The sequence below is a fragment of the Dryobates pubescens genome, chromosome Z (genome assembly GCF_014839835.1).
Source record: "Dryobates pubescens isolate bDryPub1 chromosome Z, bDryPub1.pri, whole genome shotgun sequence".
Classification (NCBI taxonomy): Eukaryota; Metazoa; Chordata; class Aves; order Piciformes; family Picidae; genus Dryobates; species Dryobates pubescens.
This window is the reverse complement of record NC_071657.1, coordinates 126,754,500-126,776,855: the sequence shown is the minus strand read 5'-3', so window position 1 is coordinate 126,776,855 and position 22,356 is coordinate 126,754,500. Positions and strand designations below refer to the sequence as shown.

The 22,356-nt window shown below is 39.4% G+C and overlaps 1 protein-coding gene across 1 annotated transcript in view; it reads left to right on the top strand.

Annotated features, from left to right (window-relative positions):
* ADAMTS20 (ADAM metallopeptidase with thrombospondin type 1 motif 20) overlaps positions 1 to 21,589 on the top strand; it is an 83,536-nt gene extending 61,947 nt beyond the window's left edge. Inside the window, exons 29-39 of the mRNA XM_054178181.1 lie at positions 11,387 to 11,554; positions 13,243 to 13,416; positions 14,004 to 14,174; positions 14,951 to 15,151; positions 15,285 to 15,414; positions 15,569 to 15,663; positions 15,762 to 15,856; positions 16,266 to 16,399; positions 17,388 to 17,479; positions 20,388 to 20,492; positions 21,125 to 21,589. Coding sequence (XP_054034156.1) covers positions 11,387 to 11,554; positions 13,243 to 13,416; positions 14,004 to 14,174; positions 14,951 to 15,151; positions 15,285 to 15,414; positions 15,569 to 15,663; positions 15,762 to 15,856; positions 16,266 to 16,399; positions 17,388 to 17,479; positions 20,388 to 20,492; positions 21,125 to 21,214 — 1,455 coding nt within the window. The 3' untranslated portion in view covers positions 21,215 to 21,589. The remainder of the gene's footprint in view (positions 1 to 11,386; positions 11,555 to 13,242; positions 13,417 to 14,003; positions 14,175 to 14,950; positions 15,152 to 15,284; positions 15,415 to 15,568; positions 15,664 to 15,761; positions 15,857 to 16,265; positions 16,400 to 17,387; positions 17,480 to 20,387; positions 20,493 to 21,124) is intronic.
* Positions 21,590 to 22,356: the final 767 nt, after the last annotated feature.

Below are 22,356 nucleotides of genomic sequence, written 5' to 3'. Positions count from 1 at the left end.
AAATACATATAGCCATTTAATGAGAATTAAAGAAATGTGAAGCTACTCATGCATCTTTTTTCTTCCTTTGGTGTGTTTTTGTTGTTTGGTTGTTTGGTTGGTGGTTTTTTGTTTGTTTGTTTTTTCCCAGAGTTAGAACTTTCAGAAAAGTTGAAAGATTCCTGGTGGTCAGATCCATGTGAAAATCATTCTGAGCTGCTGGTCTGTGTATGTGGCAGTTCTGAAAACCCCAGTCACAACTCATAAAAATGGGATCAAAGTGGTTTTGAGGTCCAAATTTAAGTTATTAAACATAATGTTGAAGTATTAACATTTCCTAGCATATATGAAAATTAGTATACAAACATTTTGGTTAATAGGGCCTCAGTTGGAAAGCAAATAAGAAGTTCTGTACTTCTTTATTATGGGAATTCCTACTCCATTCTTTGAAAATTGGCAATTTTGGGAGGCTGTTTGATCTACTAAAGTAGACTGCTAGATTGATCGTGTGTTCTAGGATGCATCTGCCTATAGCCCTTTCACTTCAGTGAGAGCAGGTCTGGGCGCAGATTTCCTGCTGAATTAGTCCTTTAGAAGCCTGTATGCATGCTCACATTTATGCCCTTGATTGTAATGTTGGGAAGACTGACCTGTAAGTAAACTGAAAATACACAGAAGAGTTCCTTAGGTTGAAGACAAACTAGAATTCAACATGTGAAGGTGGGTAAAATGGTGTATTCCTTACTATCTACAAAATACCCATTCATATTTTCATGTCAATCCATATTTAAAATAGTTCTATTGTGTTTCTTAATTTGTTAGTTGATAATTAGTTAAGTGCCATAGAAAGACTTCAATATTTTTGTATGCTTCTAAAAAGTTTGCAATATTTCTCACAATGCCATATTGTTCCGGTGTATAGTCAATACAAAGTTTTATTTTATCATATGAAATGAAACAGTGAAGCAGTACTCTTTTTGTAGAGGAGATAGATGCACAGAGCTCCTGTGTATTCCTTTAATTTCCAAGCTACTGTTTTCTTACAGTTGATTAAAAATGATAAAGCAGAGATGGCCGTTGCTGGGACCCGGCGTTTCTTCTGCTTCTGTTCAGGTTTTTGCAAACTTGGCTAGAACTCACTGATCTACTATTGTTAAACTGTATTATCTCTAGTTACTTTTGTAACTTTTGTATCTCTTCAGATTAAAAAAAAAAATAGAATGCATAAAATCAAGTTTTAAAATGTGAAAAGAATATAAACAAATGCTTTTCCCTGTGCAACTCCTTTGACTGTGCAACTGTAGCTTCCACACAAGAGATCCTCCATCACATTAAAAACAGGGTCCGACTTTTACTATGAAGATCTATGAATAAAACATAGGGTGAATAAAAATGGGTGAACATTAGTTTTCAGTGAGAACGCAGATGAGGTTATTCTATGCATTTGTTCAGTTTTCTCAGGCTTCACAGGAGGCAGGAGGCTGTCTTCCCTGTGATGCAGTCTGTTAAACCGTGGTTGCTGGAAGCGAAAATAGATTCACTTTGGGTAGCTGTTTGGGTTTTGTAGTGGTTTGCAAACAAAACTGCTGAATGGACACAGATACATCTGTTTGGAAAACATGTCCACTATTGTATCCATTTACTGGAAACAGAATAAACCTCTTACATTTCCCTTTCCCTTCCCTGAGATCTCCTGTCTGTTTCTGCTGCTCTTCTCTTGATGCTTCTGCTTTACTCACTGTGTGTCTCCAGTGCTGCCACATTTCTGTAAATGCTTGAAGGTTTTACTGTTGTAATGTGACCATGGAGTAAAGAAAGATGAGATTTGCTAAATTCTGGCCAAGTCAACAATTTGGCATCTGCCACTGTACCAAGTACTTTGTAGGAGGTTGTCAAAGGCAAAGAGCAGGACTTGTAAATCTGACACAGATTTATACTTGAAAACTAAGATTTTCAGAAGGACCCAGTGAGGTCCTTGATGTGTTCCTGTTTGCCACATTTCAGAGGGAAAAGGGAAGGCAAAATTCTCTGTTGAATTTTGGCTTTCTGTTTTGGTTGGTTGTTTTTTTAGTTTACCACTGTTCCTGTATTTTCAGTTGTGTTTTGCCTTAGCCAGTTGTCTGTCTATCATTCAACTAAAAGATGATAAAAGTTAGGCACACATACAAGATGTGTTGTTGCAGGAATGCTGGCTAAGCAGTGTAGTTTCTGTTCATTCTCTCCCAGCTATCAATAAGCTGATCATAGAAGTATCATTGTTTCAATATGTACTGTCATTAATTGCAGTGATAATATTTCTTGAATGAGGGCTGACAGCAAAGTTTGACAGAGGTACATGCAGACCCTTCAGTGGCACTTAACACCTGCATGTGAGGTAGCAGAGCCTGTCAAATGCCTATTGAAAGGAAGCAGAAATACCTATTGTTTTTCCTGATTCTCAGATGGTAACCAGATGCAATGGATTAAAATTAAGAGCAAATAAGGCAGGAAGAAAAATCCCACAACTCAGTTTTTACTGTAATTGAGAGCTGAAATGGCACCTATAAAGGCATTGTATTAAATGAGATACCAGTGGTGATATGTAATTACTGTTCAAGGAGAACCTACTGATCAACTCATCAAATTGGAATTATTCTTTTTAAATTTTAAAAAATACGGAGCAGAAATTAACAGAAGCATAAAATAATCTTCTATTAGCATAAGACTAGTTTTTGCATCTCACTAATTCTGTCATGTAGCAGTGTTAGCATGTCTGTGCTTTTCTGTTAAGGTTACTGTTGTGTCTACTAGTGAGCTCTTCTGGGGAAGCTGAAACCTGAAAGTCATAATTGGGGAACAGGTCATGACAGCTGAGTCTGATTTAGGGCTATAACTTGACTATTCATGTTGAAGTCATGTTGAAGTATGATACTACTTTTCCTTGAAGAATTTACCTCTTTTTCTAGCCTTTTTAGTATTTTTTGCCACTATTCTATTCATGTTTTATTGCCCCCTTTTGCACTGTGCCACACACAACCTTCCATCAACACTCACACAAATAGCTCCACAAGCCATGTGAAATACGACACTGGATAACAATGTAATTGTTCACCAATGCCTTGTATTTTACTCCTACAGAAAATGGGAAGTTCATAGAATCATAGAATCAACAAGGTTGGAAAAGACCTCAAAGATCATCAAGTCCAACCTGTCACCCAATACCTCATGACTACTAGACCATGGCACCAAGTGCCACGTCCAGTCCCTTTTTGAACACCTCCAGGGACGGTAACTCTACCACCTCCCTGGGCAGCCCATTCCAATGGCTAACAGCTCTCTCTGTGAAGAACTTTCTCCTCACCTCAAGCCTAAACTTCCCCTGGTGCAGCTTGAGACTGTGTCCTCTTGTTCTGGTGCTGATTGCCTGGGAGAAGAGACCAACCCCCACCTGGCTACAACCAGTTGGTAGCCCCTCCCTGCAATGCAGTATTGTCTTTCCCAAAATTTGAGTCAGATTTGGATCCCTGTTGTGAAACTTAGACTTAAATATTACTTGGGCCCAGATTTTCCTTTCTGAATTATGTGATTAGTATTGTTTTAGACTTTACAGTGAAATTTTATGAAAGGCCTTTGTTTAATTTTAGCAGTTCTTGGGTGTCCCTAAAGCTTGATATACTTACGTGGCATCAGGAATTTTCACTCTTTATTGCAACACAGTATTGGAGTTGCCTCCAAAACAAGTTGGATAACATTTTTCTTTTGAAGGAAAATGGATAGAACTTTGAACAAAATCCTATCCCCTGTAAGTTGTAAATAATTTCTGAAATGAAGAGTAATAAGACTTTAGAGAAAAAGAAAAGAAAAGAAAATGCAGGATGAGTAGTTAATAATCTGTCATTTACAGTTAAAAAAAAAAGTTTCTTTAATGAGGACACCTGAAGTAGCATATCTGAAATACAGCAAACTCCTGGCCAAGCTGTCAGCTCATGGCTTGGACAGCAGCACTATGTGCTGGGTTAGGGACTGGCTGGAGGGCCGTGCCCAGAGAATAATGGTGAATGGTGCCACATCCAGCTGGCAGCCAGTCACTAGTGGTGTCCCCCAGGGATCAGTTCTGGGTCCTGTCCTGTTCCATGTCTTTATTGATAGTCTGGATGAGAGGATTGAGTCAGTCATCAGTAAATTTGCAGATGACACCAAGTTGGGAGCAGGTCTTGATCTGTTAGAGGATAGAAGGGCTCTCCAGAGGGACCTTGCCAGGCTGGACAGATGGGCAGAGTCCAACATGATGGCATTCAACAAGTTGAAGTGCCAGGTGCTGCACTTTGGCCACAACAATCCCATGCAGAGCTACAGGCTGGGATCGGAGTGGCTGGAGACCAGACAGACAGAAAGGGACCTGGGGGTACTGGTTGACAGCTGGCTGAACATGAGCCAGCAGTGTGTCCAGGTGGCCAAGAAGGACAATGGCATCCTGGCCTGCATCAGGAATGGTGTGGCCAGCAGAAGCAGGGAAATCATTGTGCCCCTGTACTATGCACTGGTTAGGCCACACCCTGAGTGCTGTGTCCAGCTCTGGGCCCCTCAATTTAAGAAGGACATTGAGACACTTGAACGTGTCCAGAGAAGGGCAACGAGGCTGGGGAGAGGCCTTGAGCACAAGCCCTGTGAGGAGAGGCTGAGGGAGCTGGGATTGTTTAGCCTGCAGAACAGGGGGTTCAGGGGAGATCTTATTGCTGTCTACAACTACCTGAAGGGAGATTGTAGCCAGGTGGGGGTTGGTCTCTTCTCCCAGGCAATCAGCAGCAGAACAAGAGGACACAGTCTCAAGCTGTGCCAGGGGAAGCTTAGGCTTGAGGTGAGGAGAAAGTTCTTCACAGAGTTGTTGGTCATTGGAATGTGCTGCCCAGGGAGGTGGTGGAGTCACCATCCCTGGAGGTGTTCTAGAGGAGACTGGATGTGGCACTTGAAGCCATATTTTAGTAGTCATGAGGTGTTGGGTGACAGGTTGGACTTGATGATCTCTCAGGTCTTTTCCAACCTTATTGATTCTATGATTCTGTGATATGATTCTTTGGGCACTGAGTTATTATCTGCTAGGATATAAATAAATATGCATCAGGACCTAGAGATACAGACAGAAGACAAAAGCCAAATCCTACAATTTCTAAATCAATGTTGCAGCTGTTTTGGCAGTTCTGTTGTTCTTGTGTTATCGTACTAGCTGAAAGCTCCTTTGAAGATCTAATTGTGCTATGTGTATTATGTATATAAAACAAAGAGAAGGTTGCTGACTGGGAAGGTTTGTGGTCTCATTTTCAGAAATTATTTCTGCTTCCTTTAATTGTAAGGAGTGAATTTCAGATATTCCTGTCTTAGGTCATGATACAGGCTGCAGATTATAATACTTGGAGCAGGTGGCTCTCTGTTTTCCATTCCACTAAGAGCAGTAGATAAAGTCAGTTACTTTGTGTGGGGGCCATCCTTTGTGGGCTTCTGTGTTGAGGAGAACAGCTTCCAAAAGGCAAACTTTTGCCATCATGAAAAATATTGAGGGAACTGACCTTTCACACAACTTTTCTGTATTAAAATATCTATCACATATTGTACTTCCAAATTCCCAATTTTATTTTTATTAATTACAAGTAGTTGAGATGAAATTGTTGGGGGAAAAAATGATGTTGCGATTGAAGAATTTGATCACTCAGAGCATCACTTTCACTTGAAAATTGCCCCAATACAGAAGAGGTGTTCTCATAAGCCCAGTCATTTTGATTTAAAATGATCTGTGTATAAAAATAGTAGCAAATGATATTTTGTGTGTGTTAAGTTTCTCTCAGTGCTAACTGGAAAAGCATGATTGTTCCCTGTGGAATCTGAGCTCAGGTGTTAAACTTTGCGATTGAAATGTTAGGGTGTTTTTGGAAAATCCAGTCACAGAGGAATGATGGTGGGAATAAAGAGGATCTGAGATGGGAATAAAGAGGATCTGAGACTCTCAAGCCTGCCTAAATTTGTACTCAAAAATATCTCTACAAGTCACAGCAGTATTGTTGCATATAGTGGATGGAGAAAGGCTTGGGGATAAAACAAATTTTATCGATAATTCAGGTGAGGAAAGGTTGAGAAATCATGGCCCATCCAGGAATCACAAATCATGACCCATGCAGGCTTAGCAAGGAATCAGACTTTGGGCAGCTCTGATAAGGTTATGGAAGATTCAATCTTGCACAGTTGATACAAATTTGTATTTTGTAAGGTGATAGCCGTTCTAGCAGCTAAAAATTGTGACCTTTTTTTGTGGCATAGAACTGGCAGCTTGTGCTGTGAAGTCTCAATGTAGGGTTTCAACAGAAAAATATCCACATTTTTGACCTCTCTCTGTTTAAAGCTTGGAAAAGTACAACAGCTAAGCATCACAATTACCTGTGTGACTTAAAGGTGTGAGTGGAGCATACATTGCTGGGTTGCCTATACGTGGTTTGGTCTTCACATGTGCTGTGATACCTCATGGCATGCTTTGCAAATGGTTTTGACAAGTCAGACACTAGGAATCTGGAGATTTACTGTGTCACTGGCCTTGGGGGACCATTTGTCAGTCATGGGAGCCAAAGCTGTGCTGTGGACTGAACTTTGCAAAGCCTTTTAAGGTTTGTGTTTCACCACAATGAAACATGAGGGGTACTAGTTTCTCACTTTCGCAATTTGATACACAAAGAGGTCAAACAGATTCAAGGGGTGCTGTATTTCCTCATGCAAAGGCAGCAGACAGGGAGGAATTTGCAGTAATAGTGGGGGCTTTTTGGAGCTTTTGAGAAGTAGCCCTCACTCAGCAGTAATTACCAGCTTCAGAGAAGGGGAGCTGTTAGAATGCACTGGGCTCAGCTGGCTGTGCATTTGGTCATTGCAGGTACAGTCTTGCTTGATTTTAAAAAATGCTACTGAGTTTTGAAATCTGTTGTGTTGTAGGGATGTCATCTATGTGGTGTTTGGATCTTAGGTAGTATCGTAACCCTCCTGAATATATGTATTACATTTTGTCATGGTTTGATAGGGTGTCTTTCAAAAAAGAACACCACGGAGTTGAGACCTCCAGGAGGTCCAGAGCATCCAGCCCAGTGGGTGGACACAGGAAGTTATGTTATTTCATTCTCATAATGCATTGCATCTCCAATATAAAACTGGCTGCAGAGTCAGTCTCTACTCCCTTCTCTTCTCACTTTTCTCCTTTTCCCTTCCCCTCCCTCTCCCTTCCTGATGCTGCTCCCTTAGCTCCCTTATATTTGTGGGGGTGTGAGGCCTCAAGTGGCCTTGGCAGGGACCTGAAACTGGTGAGCTGAGTTTTAACTGCACCACAGGGGTTCGGTAATAGGGTTGCCAAAAGGCTTAGTATGGGGGGGGGGGGGGGTGGGGGGTGTGCATTTGAGGCCTGAGGTTTTTTGCCTGATTGGTGGACATTTGGAGAAGGCTTTTGCCTGGTGGGGTTAAACCCAGACTATGGATTTTTGTGTAGTTTTGCACTGTAGATTGTAGTCATGAATAGCACTTCCATTTAATCTTCCAATATATTCTGTGTTTCTATCCCATCCTGTGTGGAGTCTTCAGCTACTTTGAGAGTAGTTTTAGAGCCTGCCTTTTTCCACTGCTTAAATGAAGACACACTTCTATGAAGGAAAGTGGTTTTGTAATAAATTTGCATCAAAGATCCTGTGAGGTTTGAGGTATAATTCTAAATATTGCTGCAGGAAGTAGTTTTCACTTTAGATTTTATCTTTGAAATGTCACCTAGAACACTGCAAAGTGGGAAGGCCATAAAGAATTTCAACAGGAAGAACAGTATTTGAGTATGTGCTTATTTGGTATATGCTTTTTCTCATGGCATATTTCAACTAATGCTTTAGTTGGTGTACAGCATTCAGTCTTGGATACCTCCTAACAAACATGCAGGCAGTTGGAGTGTTCAGAGGACAGCAATATAAATGGTGAGAGACAAGAAAAAGCTGGGGTAGCTTTGTTTTTCAAGACCAAGTCTACAGAAGAATGGACTGAATGAGTGGTTATAAAGAGGTGACTGTTTCTGTGTCTGCTAAATAACCATCTCATTTAGACATTAAATCCCAAGATACTTTTTATAACTATAAAGATGGTTATGTGGTGAAAAAATGCATGTTAAGGAGGATGTGGCATCCCCATCATTGAAGACAAGACTGACAAGCTGCTGCCAGGAATGGGCCAGGTATAGATGATCCAAAGTCTAAGCAGCATGATAGACTGGATGAAGTCTTTTGAGTCCTCTTAGTTTAGCCTTCTTCCCTTCCTTTGCTGGAGCTGCAGAATCACATTTAGAAAAGTGGCAAAGCAGACATTTTGTGAACGCAAGAAATGTGTCATGTAACACTGAGCTTTTGAAATGAAGCTATACTCAGTGAAGTGACTTAAAAATATCATCAGTGCAACTACATACTTAAAGAACAAGCTTTTTAATACTTTTAGGTGAAAAATGTCTCTTTCATGCTCAAACATTAAAAGGACCTCTGAGAAGATGCAGCTAACAGGGCGGAGGTGGGCAAGAGAAGGAGTAGTTCTAATATGGCAAATGAAAAGTTGAAGTAACTCTCAACTGAGTAATAATGTTTTATAAGGTTCTTTCATATTTTTTTTAACTGATTTTCGTGTCTAGTCACAGATGTACCTGACAAAAATGAAGGGGAAAAAAAACAGAAGTCAAAGAAGAAAATACTTGTCAACATTTGTAGTATCTTTTGTCTTTTTTCAGTGCTACTGTTGTGGCTTATCCCCAGTAGGCTCATTCAGTGCCACCTGGTGGAGAGAAATGAAAGGGTAAAAGTGTAGAAAAATCATGGGTTAATATATAGTAATTTCACTAGGTAAAGCAAAAGCTCCACCAACAAGGAAAGTAAAATAAGGAATTCGTTCATTACCTTCTATCAACAGCAGGTGTTTGTCCATGCCCAGAGCCCTGTTATGTGTAATAGTTAGTTGGAAAGACAAAAACCCTCACTTTGCCTCCCCTCCTTCTGCCTCCCCTCCCTCCGCCTCCCCTCCCTCCTTCCCTGCAGCATTTATTGCTGAGCACAATGTTGTATGGTCTGGGATATCCCTTTGGTCAGTCGGGGTGAGCTGTCCTAGCTGTCTTCCTCCAAACGTTTTGTGTACTCCCAGCCCACAGTCTGGTGGGGTGAGAAGTAGAAAGCACTGCTGTGTGTAAGCACTGCTCAGTAACTGCTGTTGTCGTCAACACTTTCAGTGTTTCAGTTACAAACCTAAACTTTGCACTACACTAGCTACTCTGAAGAAAATTAACTCTGTCCCAACCAAAACCAGTACAGTTACAGTACTGCTTTTAGTCACAGTCATTTGTAGTTAAAGTCCTTTTATATCTAATATGAATACAAAGAGAAACTGCTACGTCCTTTCCATTTACTGGCCTGGTTTTCAGGATCCAGAAGCCCACTGAGCTACCAGCAAAGCTACACAAAATGTTCCCTTGAAATAAAAGGTTGAGAATATTTAGAACAAAATCTGTCCAAATAATCCAGGGTCTTCACCTTTTCAATGAAATAATAAGAGCAAAAGAATAAAAAGGCATGTCAGCTGCAGAATGAGCCTTAATTTGGTAGAAATGGATGGAATGCCTGTGCCAGGGTCTGCCTGTGTCACAGACAGCACCAGGAGTTTTTGTCAGGCTAATCCTCACAGAGCCTTATTGCTATGGAAAAAAGAGGCCAAACAGATGATTCCTAGTTAACAGTGTTAGGGAATGACTTTGAATAATAGTAATCAAGTTCAGCTTCTTACTGTAGCTTTATATTTTTAGAAAGACCTGACATATGGGAAATATTACTTTAGCCAATGTTGAGACAAGTGCTAGGATTTCTGTATAAAATGGTTACAAGATGGGGGGGAGGGGGGATGGGGTGTTCAACTTGCATTTTTTTTAAAGAAATGTTCAGATTTTATTGGAGATTGAGTTCTTACAGAAATTTTTTATTCTGCATATGCAGTCAGCAGGAAGTGTGTGGAAAAGGTACTCTCTGTAAGCCTCCAATTGCATGGCATGTCATATAAGTGAAGCCGCACACATGTATTGAGCCATAAGGACTATGTTGTTCTTGACCGTGTTCAATTTTGAATGGAAGGAGGTCAAGCAGCAGGAGAGCTAAGTGAAGTTGTGCTTTCCCCAGTCAGAAAGGTTAAGCCTCCAGAAGATCACTACCAGAGCATCTCACAGAGCAGAGTGGGGGCACTAAGTATTGAGAGGACCTTATGATTCAGATAGCATGTAGTAATGCGTCAGGAGCTCCAAGAAAGAGTTCAGGCTTATGGAGGGCAGAAATGTGCCGTAGGCTAGATGCATTAAAAGAACACAAGTGGCTTCCAGAGCACAGATAAAGGCCTTGTTCCTGTACAAGTGGGAATCTCACTCTTCTCACTGATGATACAGAGCTGAAAGCAAGCTAGTCAGGCAGGTGCTTAGGACAGTGTGTCCAATATGCACCTCTCTAAGGAAAACACTGATGGTAGGGATAAAAGTCAATAAAATTTAAATGCTTGGGAGTCTCACTCAGGAACTTATATTTTGCGTTCAAAGAACTAAGCAGATGTTCTGTTCTAACCTTAACAGAAAAATTAAGTGACCCCTTTTAAAGGTCTTTGTGGCTTGGCAGCCTGAGTGCTTCTGTAAGTAAGGTATGGGTCAGGCTCCTCTCCCAGGCAACTTTTGACAAGACAAGAGGGCATGGTTTCTGAAAGTGTCTGTGCAGCCACGTTGATTTTACATGGGAGGGAGGCAGGCAGGCCCTAGAGCCAGCAGTGTTTATCATAGTGACTTTTGAGAAGATGCGATGCTGAGGTGGCAGGGCAAGGCCATATCTCCAGGGACTGCACCATAACCTGTGGTGTCTACTTTCTAGGTCTACTCTTGCCTCTGTCACATAAGACATCCCAGGCTCACGGATGGGAGGTGGTGGAGCAAACATGACTTTGTAGCCTAACAGCTGGAGACATGTATACCCATGAGTCTGTGTTTTTTCTTTCTTTAAATGCTTATGATAAGCATAATGCTCACATGAAAACAGCAATACACATACTAGAAATAAAATGCTAGAGCATGTATTCTTGGCAGATCCTAACCTCAAGCTGTCTCCTGTATGGATACAGATGGTGAGCTCAGATATTTGTCAATGATGACAGAAATGAATGAGCAAAACATGAGATGTTTGACATCTGATCAGTAAGGCTCAGTATGAGGGAGGTTACACAGAAATTCCAGATATATGCTGTAGATACTCTAATAAAAAACTTTCTCCTATAAGCATAGAATCTGTTTGGGGTGAGTCCACAGCTTCTTTTGGTTTTCTTATTTGGGATTTTTTTGTCAAGTAATGAAATGTACTTCTTTTTTCAGTGTTCTGTTTCCTGTGGAAAAGGTTTGAAGTTTCGTGATGTGCATTGTATTAATGGCTTCCAAGCTAAAATGGAGGAAGGAAACTGCAGGCATTTGAAAAAGCCACGAACATACAAAATATGCAGAGCTGGAAGATGTCCTGCTTGGAAGACCAGCAGATGGAAAGAGGTATGTAAAATCTGTTCTGTTTATGTTCTCTATGAATACAAGAAAAGATGATATTCAAGACACCCTGCTTCAGTAGAAGTAATTGTCAGGAAGCTTCTCTTTGTGTACCCACCACAATTAAATTTACAAATGAGTAAGTTAATTATATTTTCATGATCTTCTGTTAAAAGTACTTAGAAGTGAGTATCTGTGAAAAATGAAAGTGATAACTGGAGTGTTGGACAGATAGGTACTTAGGGCTTTCCTCAACTTACCTTGTAAATTCAACACAGCAGTAGATTTTTTATGTTTACTCCTTGTCTTCAGTGATTAATTCAATAATATCACTGTAGTTGCTGTCATAGTCTGAATATTGAAGTGAAGCCATGTTTATGTGGTGCCATGGATTGAGTTGAACCTGCTGCTGTTGTTTGTCCCATGCTGCAGTCAACAACTGGAGGGACGTGTTATGGGGCTTGAAATTCAGACTGCAACATGGGAGGCTTCCGGTTTCAGTTGCTGTTTCTGGGTTCCAGGTTCTTGGGGTGTGGTCTTTTTTCTGCAGGCATGGTGGTAGAAAGAGTGGGAGTCAGCTAGCTGCTGGTTTGGGTTTTCTGTTTTATGCTGGTTTTTATCCTGTGTTTTTCACTGCACTTCTGCAAATAGGCTAAGCTAAGGTAATCATACATTATATTAGATTAATTAGATTATTAGCTAAGGTAATTACTCATTGTGCTTATGATGGCTCATGTTATATTAAACTCCTATTTCTTTATCTCAGCCCTGAGTTTTGTGTCACTCTTCCCTTCACTTTTGTGTTGGGTGAGTAGGCAGTTTAGCCCTTGAACTGAAGTGTTATGTGGGGGAAGGACAAGTAAAAGGGCTTGTGGGCACAAATGCTGGCCTTCTATATGTTTGATGCTACAAAACAGGTATTGCATTGTTGTGAAATCAAGTGTAACTGAGTGCATGCTGATACTTACATTTCATTCACTCTTTCAAAGCAGAACTCCCCACACTGATAAAGACATGTTACCACTCTCCACAGCTTGGCTTGACAGACTCTCATTAGGCTTGAGGGTTTAGGTTTGCTTTCGGACCTGAGTTTCTGAGTGGGTTAAGAGAGTGCTGTCTATCAAAGCGGGTCTTGGTATTGTAGTGAAATGACTTTGTGGCAGGAAGAATTTGAAAGTTTAAGCTCCTCAGGTACTATTTTCAAAAGAAAGAGAAGTACTGCACCATTTGCAACATTTTTCTAACCTGAAATACCAAGATTTTTTTAAATTTCATTTTAATATTTGCATTTCAAAAAATCTGACAAGACTGTCAGTCTGTAATAAAGGAATCATGTAAACTCAGTACTTAAACTGCCTGATCTTGAAAAACATTAACTTTTGCTGTGCATGTGCTTATGGTGAGTTTTTTTCTGCTGTGAATTAAGGTAAGCAGAAAGATCAGTCTGGGTAACTTAGATACATTTATTTTCTGTATTTCCTACAAATTATGATTTTAATTGTAGTTTTATGTTTTCAACACAGGTTGTTGGGTTTTTCTTAGAAACAATGGAAGCACTAGTAGGGTAGCTGTTGTGAAGTACTATACAGCTACTATTTAAATATAATCCAAAGAACTTGTAATAATGGCAACTGTACCACCTTCTGGGGACTGGCTAATTTCACAATAACAGGATTAATTCTGATCAATTTTAGTGTTCTGTATCCTGCGGAGTGGGTATTCAGCAAAGGGACATCTACTGTCAGGTGAAGGGCCTGGGTCAAATGCATGAAGCAATGTGTAATCCTAATACCCGCCCCATCAGCAAGAGGCGTTGCTGGCTGCCTGCCTGCGTGCAGTACCGGTGGTTGGCAGATGAGTGGGAAGATGTAAGTAAGGCTTTCAGCTTGTATGAAGTAAAAGAGTGATCTCATATGTTTTCTTTCTTTTATTTTTTTCTACATTTGATTGAATATGTTTCTACACCCTCCTGCCACAGGAGGCAGCTCAAAGCTGCCACTGGCTTCATTAATAAGCATTTTGTTTTATTTTGTTTTATCAGTGTAACATCAGATACTTGTTTCCAGGGATTCTTTCTGGTTTGTTTTTAAGACTAATTTATTGTTTTCATATTATAACTTAAATCCTTGTCTTGGCTCAATCTTTTCATACAGCAGAGCTTTATCACTGAACCTATCATTTTGGCCTGATATTTCAATTTTCTTTTTAGTCTCACCCAAAAGTTGAGGTGTTGTGTAGTCATACCCTCTTGGGATTTTAGCTGATTGAAAGTACCTGAACTTTGAAAACACAGATTTTGATTTTGATTCAATGAGTAATTCAGCCCAGTACTGATAACAGATGTCATAAAAATTGTTACTCTATGGGGTTTACTGGTGTGTGTCAGTTGGCAAGTAACTCTTCTGTAAATGACTAGTTTAAATACAAAATCTGTGACTGTTTTTCTCACACTCAGTGCTTGACATCATATAGAAGAAAGGAAGTATACCAGAAGGTTAAGTGTGTGGATGAAAACCAGCTTCAAGTGGATGACAGCTTCTGTGATCCTGCCACAAGGCCTCTGTCAACCAAAAACTGCAGGGTAGCTCCCTTCAAATATGTTGTGTTTACAGGAGAACTGTCACAGGTAAACTCATTATATTGCTCACACATCGTTCATATAACTTTACATTTAAGAATGTTATGTTGCTGTAAAACATACATCAAATGTGCAGAGAAGAAGAAAAAAACCCAAAGTGTATTTTCATCTAAACATGGATGCCTAAACTTTTTCCACATTGAACTTTCCAATCAGCCATAACTTATTGTAATGACTGTTACCAGTCTTCTGGTAGCCCTTCTGGGACCCATGAGCACCAGTTAGAGGATACCTCCTTCTACTACAAGATTCCTTTGTTGGTTCCCAGGAAACATACAAGCTCATCTCACTGAAACTCATATCACTTCATTTCAGTGAAGTGATAAATCAGTGCCTTGATTCCCTTGCACAACTACGGTGCCCATGTGTGCATGTCTCTGTGTGCACTGCAGCTGAAAGGGAATTGCTCTGAAACATCTCTGAGCTCTGAGAAAGGGGTGGCATGGAACTTCCCATCTCCCTGCATGCGTGACTACTGCAGACCCTCCCTTCTGCACACTGATGCAGCAGCCCCAAGGTGGCATGTGTTGAATTACAGGCTTTTGTCAAAGTGGGGGTCAGAACTGACTCACCTGTAATTGCAATGCTGCAGAATCGTAGAATCAATAAGGTTGGAAAAGACCTCAAAGATCATCAAGTCCAACCTGTCACCCAAGACCTCATGATTATTAAACCATGGCAACAAGTGCCATGTCCAATCCCCTCTTGAACACTTAAAGGCTGTTTCACAGGAATAATGCTTGTGCATGGGGATTTTATTGTAGTGCTCTGCCAGCTGTGGGTTTGGTTACCACCAGAGGATCACACAATGTGTTGGAATCCATTCTGCTCAAAATCTGCATGCCCATGGCCTTCGGACAGTAACATACCGAGAATGCCCGGTAGAGCCATCCGCCTACATCTATAAATGTAATATCAAAGGGTGTTCACAAGCAGCTACCTGGAGAGTGGGGAAGTGGACCAAAGTGAGTACAGATGTGCAAGACATATTTGATAGCTGCCTCAAATGTAAATTAATGCCAAGACTTATTTGCTGACATAATTATGTTAATTATTTACTACCTTCTAAACTAATTCTTGATGGCTATACACATCTAGTGCTCAGTGTCTTGTGGAGTGGGAGTAAAGGAGAGAACTGTAGAATGTATGACTGAAAATGGCTTATCAAGTGACTTGTGCCTGCCACAATTAAAACCAGATGCCAGAAAGATCTGCCATGAGGAAGAATGTAAGTGACGGCTGTGATGTTCAGCTGAAGTTAATATTTTCCCAGGGTATTATATGAAAGCTGTAAATATATTTGAGCACTATTATGCAAAATAAGTCCTAAAACTAATCTCTATTCATGAAATAGTAATGTGATTTAATAATTCATTTTGAAGGTGAATTTCTTACCACCTGCAAAGACGTTCAGATTAAAAAAGGAATTAGAAAGGATGGTGAATACCTACTTAACGTTAAGGGAAGGATGATAAAGGTACTCTTAATATTTATGAGTTTTTCTAAGCATGTATTTTTATAAAACAGTAATTTTCTAATAAAGATTTTGCTAAAGGGCTGTATTTTCTCTTCCAGATTTATTGCTCGGGCATGCACTTAGAGAATCCCAAAGAATATTTGACATTGGTAAAAGGCGAAGCAGACAACTTTTCTGAAGTATATGGATTCAGGTACAAAAGTGGTTTTGTGCCTCTTTCAAGTGCATTTATTGCTTCCAAAATGAAAGAATAAAAATAATACTCAGCTTTTCTGAGAACAGATGAGTAGGTATTTTCCCCTTGATTTTCTGGTTTGACTGTGCAGGCATATGAACATACATGCAGAACTGTGGATGCTCTCAAGCTGAACTTGCATTGATTGCGTTGAATGATTACAAAAATTTGCTGTTTTGACTTCAGTAGAAATAGCTTCAATCCACATTAGTGTTTCAGTTGGGCCAAGATTAATGCTGAGCTTCTTGATCTGTAAATGGTGTTTAATATTTTTTTATGTGGCATAGTGCAATGCAATTATTTTTCCCCCCGATGTTGTGTTACAGAAAAATGTCAGAAGGAAAATGAAATCTTTGCTGTTCTCTAGGCTGCAGAATCCATACGATTGTCCTTTCAATGGGAGCAGAAGGCAAGACTGTGCCTGTCGAAATGATTACCTGGCAGCTGGCTTCACAGTTTTTAGCAAAATAAGATTTGATGTAGCTTCCATGCAAATTAAAAGTAAGCATTTTGGCAGTTTTAGCCAACGTGGGTGTTTTCCATTTAAATTTAGCATGGTCATGATTGCCAACCTGGTTAATTCTATTCTATTCTATTCTATTCTATTCTATTCTATTCTATTCTATTCTATTCTATTCTATTTATCCAAATTTCTAATGTAAATCATAGTAGATAGTGTTGGATGATGGGTTGGACTCGATGATCTCAAAGGTCTTTTCCAACCTGGCTTATTCTATTCTATTCTATTCTATGCTATGCTATGCTATGCTATGCTATGCTATGCTATGCTATGCTATGCTATGCTAGTCTATGCTAGTCTATTCTGTTCTATTTTCTATTCTCTCTCTGACCCAATAATAGATTGAGTTGTGCCATTCTGGGGCAAAAGTCCTTATTTCCTTAGGAATTCAATGGTGATTTCTACAGGAAAAAAAATAAATATTGAGAAATCTCCACCACTTCCCTTGTTAGTTTGTCCCAAATGGTCAAGGGATATGAATCTTGCAGATTCATATTTTCATATGTGTGGACTAACTTCAGTTTCTAATGTTTTGTTCACTTCATTCGTTTTCCTTTTAGTCTATGGTGTATTTTTGTGAGAAAGTCTTCCTGTGCTGTAGTTAATCCCTTCTCAGACCTTGGCAGACACACTGAATGCACAGGGAATCTTGCAGTGCTTTCAAGCCCCTGCCTGGAGGTGTCAAGGTGGCCACTGACCAGTTCACATGGAGCTGTGTCCACATGCACACCCATCCTCCTCCCAGCTGTCTCCTGTCTCAGAAAGAAAACATGGCTTATAGGTTGGGCTGATGTTATATTAACCAAAATGGACTATTTCAAAATTAGTTTCTAAAACCCAGCCCAAACATGCAAAAAACCAAACCCAACCCAACCCAAACCCCCCACCATGTTAATGCCTTTTCACACTGCATTTTGCCTGAACTTCTGATGCAGCAGTTTCAGTGTTGAGTAATCTTCTGTTTTCTAGCCACAGATTTTCTTTTTGCTCAGACTATACTTGGGAGACCTGTTCCGTTTGCTACAGCTGGAGATTGCTACAGTGCTGCAAGGTGTCCACAGGTATTTATAATTTCTTATCCCCTTGAAACTGAGAGTGGAAAAATATCTCTGTGACTGGTTTAGAGCTGCAAGGTTCCAAACCAGTCTTCTATTCTGTTTAGACGGCGTTCCACATTCATAAAATGTTTTTCTTACTCTCCTCTGTTCTTGTTTCTCCCTCAAATTGTTTATTCCACACTTTTCCTCTAGGTTCCATATATGTATTTGTGTATTTAATGTATTGCCCTCCCTCCTTCTGGACATGATTTATCCTTTGTTTCCTCCTAATCCCTTCTCAGTCTTTGTTCTCCTCCAGCGCCTTTCTTTTCTATAATCCTGCAGAATTTTTCTTATCTTTTTTTCTGGTTCTCTCCTGATGCTTCATATCTTTGAAGACTACCAGAGGAAATCAGTTCTGTTGTGCAGTGTAATTAGTGTGTGTGCATTAGTGGTTTATTTTGGATTGATTTTTAAGTTAATGTGTGTATTGTCCCACTTTACTGTTGGTTTGTTCATATCATGGAGTAGTCAGAATGCTGTCTAGATGAAACTAAATCAAACAGTAACCTCCTGAAGAAGAATCTTTATGAACTCCAACTGCTAATGAGGATTCAGCCTACGGATGCAGTGAGAATTAGTTGAAAGTAAAACTCTGATCTATATACTGTATACAGACATTGGGCTCTCTGACCCAATGTTTTTGCTCTACAGATGTGTTCTGTAGTGTCCTTCTTGCTAATGCAAGGGTAGGCTCAGTCTGAACTAGTCAACCTAGGCAGCCTTTGGAATCCACTGACAGAAGTGTAATTCCCTAGAAAACAGTTCAGCTAGTCTTATCCTATAAGACATTCTAGGATGTGCATACTTATTTTCACGGATTATAAAGGGAATTAAGATCAACTAGCTCAGACTTGCATGGAGTCAAATCCCTTTTGTCCATGTAATGTAAATGGATGCATTCAAGGACAGCTAAAGACAATTTAGATACAATCTGGGGAAAAATGAGATGCCTAAATTAAGCAGACTTCGCTCCTGACAGAAAAGCAGATGGAGTTTGTTGCAGTATTCTATACCATCAACCTCAAAATTCTTCAGGCTTAGTATGACACAAACCTCTGATCTGTAACTTCTGTTGGGAAGTCAGTTCTGCATATATGGTATTGCACTGATGCATTTCAGTCTGCCAGATCTGCACTGAAACTGACACTTATGCAGTAAAATTACTTAATGAAGTAAAAAAGTCTCTATTCCTGCATGCTCAGCCCTTGAAACCTCTTTCTGGCCTTTCAGTATGCTCCATGACACATCAGCCAGCTGTTAAGCTGTCATTATAATTGTACATAGCTCTTCTCATTCATTTTTGCCAAATGATATCACTGTGGATAAACTTACTTTGGTGGGGTTTTTTTGCTTGTATGGAACCCCTTGAAATGCTTTATTTATTAAATGAAATCTTCTGCTTTCTTGGACACTTGAAATATAGAATAGAATAGAATAAACCAGGTTGGAAGAGACCTTCAAGATCATCATGTCCAACCTATCATCCAACACCACCTAATCGACTAAACCATGGAACCAAGCAAGAACAACCTACCCTGTCTCTATGTGCTCATTATAAATATATGAGTGCTATAGATACAGCAGCTTTTCATAGGAGGGCTCTCAAAACAAACCTGCCATAATGAGCAATGAAGGAAATTCAGTGAATCAAAAGAAGAAAGGCTGAACACTGTATTTTTTACACATGCCCACATACATATACTCACACAAATATTTATACATATATTAGTGTGTATATGTATACATATCTATGTATATATATACACTATCATGATATTAAGCAAAAAATTACAGAACCTACCATATGCTATACTTGCTAAAGCTTTGATGTCAGTATTTAGGCAATTTAAACTCAGCTTGATTATAGAAATTCAGTGAGTTGTATGGAGATGTGAAGGGATTTTCTGCTTGTAGTGCTGTCTAAACTGCCCTTTAGGCTCTTTGTGGAGATTGTACTCCTTTCCAACATACTGCACTTCTATGTGGATGCAATTTCATAATTTTCTGTAACTCAGGTTGTTTACCAGGCCAGTGCAGTTTGTTGCTTCTAACATATTTCTTATTCTTGTATAAACTGACTCCATTTAAAACCTAATTTGAGAAAAAAAATAGTTTTGCATAAGCATGTATTTCAGACTCTGTTAACTGCTTCGAATGGCTTGTATTGAGAAACATTGCATTTACAGTAAGTTTATCTATTTTAACCTCCACTTACTATGTCCATGTTCAGTTATGGGTTTTGTTATCTTCCATTTCTTTTTCAGTGTAAGATGATGATGCTAGGACAATGTGCTTGCAAATATTTGAGTTGTAGGTGGCTAAGAAGTGATTTGTCTGTGATTTCCAGATAGCAGTAGGTCCTCACTGTGTCATTTCCAAAAGGTCTGGGCACTTCAAAACAAAACAAAGCAAAACAAAACAAAACAAAGCAAAATAAAACAAAGCAAAACAAATCAAAACAACAGTCTTTCAAGAAAGATAATCTCATTCTTGCATTTTGCAAGTCTGAACTTTTTGTAAATTAAATTTTAATATGGAGGAAGGAGGCTAAAATAATCTGAATTGTCTGATGTTAATTCTATATTCAACCTGCAGACAAACTCTACAGCTCAGCTGATGCACAAGTGCTAGTTCAGAATAACTTGTTCTTGTCTATGAGTCTCCAAAACAACAAAGGGTATAATGCAGTGTAACTAACCAAGGTTACACACCTTTGAGTACTTAATGTCTGGAGATACCCTAAGTGATACGTGCAGATGTGCCAATGTAAATAATGTCAAGTGTTTTAGTCTTTTGAGCTCCATTTACTAGCACTGTATTTTACCTCTTTCATTTTTTTTCTTTCCCCCTTTTTTTTTGTTGTTGTTAGGGACAGTTCAGCATTAATCTGGCTGGAACAGGTCTGAGATTATCCCATATGGTTAGGTGGATTGCTCAGGGAAACTATGCAACTGCTGATGTGCACAAATCACAAGTAAGCCAATGATGTTTTCATTTACCTGTTCTTACAGCTTGCAATGTAATTCTTCCAGAGGTGATGACTCCCTAGTGATAGCTAGTTGTGACTCAAATGCAGTACTCAAAGCCTTTGACCCATCTGAGTCTTCTTCCAGATACAATGTTTAATCACGCTGCCCAGAATCTAATCCAGATCAACACTGTCTGCTAACCCTTCTCTCACTACGTTTTAAGAGTCTGTTCTATTAATTAAGTTTATTTAAAGTTTTGAAGATGCCTAATTATACTTTTAAAAACAGTAAGCACAATAACCCACACACACCCCCAAACCCCCACGTTTCATTAAAGATACTACTTTACAAACGTCTGTCTTGATTCGTGTGGGAAGCCAATAGAGCGGTTGGGCAAGAACAGTGAGCATACATGGTTTAAGACAGCATCAGTTGGTAAGCCAGGAAAGGTGTCATAAAGTGAGACTGATAAAGGATCTCTCTGCTTATTTTGTTCATTTGATACTGTCTTTTGATTTAGCATTTGTAACTAAGGTTTGTCAAAAGATCTATTGTTTGCAAACCTCAAAAAGCTTTTTGTACAACTGTGATTTCAATCTCTTTTCCTGTTTGACTGTTCTCTTTGTTTAACTCTCAGGATGGTACTAAAATATATGGAAGATGTGGAGGATTTTGTGGAAAATGTGTTCCTAACACAATTATTGGTCTCCAACTTCAAATACAATGAGAACTCTGATGTGGTAAGAAGATCAAAGCAGGGACATCAATCATTTAGGTGCAAATCGTAGGTACTGTGTATGTATGTGTTTTAATTCTTTCATCTCTGCAATGTTTGTTGCTCTGATGCTTACTACCAAGAATTACTGTTCCCTTCAGTGTTCATTCAGGGATGTATTATCTGTTTGTGGGCTAGCAGGTGCATAAGTCACAATCATAAGCTCTCAGGTTTTAATGGAGAGGCATTCATTCAATGTACAGTAGATATTAGCAAGTCAATTGCACTGAGGTCGCTACCATTGGTAACACTCTAAATTGTACCATAATTGTAGTAATTTACCTGCAACTAATCAGGGAAAGCCTTTATGCAGTATTTGATAAAATTGATGCCTTACTGGTTTTCTGGATCAGCTCTACTAAAATTAAGAATTATTGCTATATAGAGAGGACAGGCAGTAATTTCAAATATTTCTGATTTCATAAAACCTGTTTAGGAATTATGTCAATAAATTAAAGCAGAAAGGTGTGTTTCTCAGTCAGTAAAATCTTTTGTTCTGCCCCCTTCCCTTTTGTTTGTGGTGCTTAAATACTGGCAGTAATCCTGAGAAGTGTGGCTACCCTCTGTGTAGGACATGTTAGACATCTAGGCTTGGTTTTGTTATGGTTATAGGAAAAGAAAATAAGAAAACAAATTGCTTGGAAACCTGATCTTGAATCACTGCCTCTCATCCTAGTACTCTGCAAAAAGCAGTGCATGCTGTTTACTAGAGGATCTCCTACGTGATTGTATGAACACGTGTTTACTTAAACACTTTCCATATGCACCTTTAAACTGGCCAACAATGTATTAGCAAAGGCTACAGTGCATGTGCCTCTTACATTGCAATTCAACATAATTTCAGTACCTTTAGCCAAAACTCTAGGCAGAGGCAGCATCAAGCCCCATAGTGGTTTTGGTCTCCATCTTTGATTCACTGTAGTTTTTCAGTGTTTGTAAATACAGTTCTGACGCCTGATAATTAAGATTATTTCTTCCAGGCAAAGTAAATGTGTGAGAGTTGCAAGGTAAAAGCAAAACAAAACAAATCCCACAAAACAATCATCCAGCTCTTTGTTTTGTTTTGTTTTAATATAACTTTACAGGCCAGAACT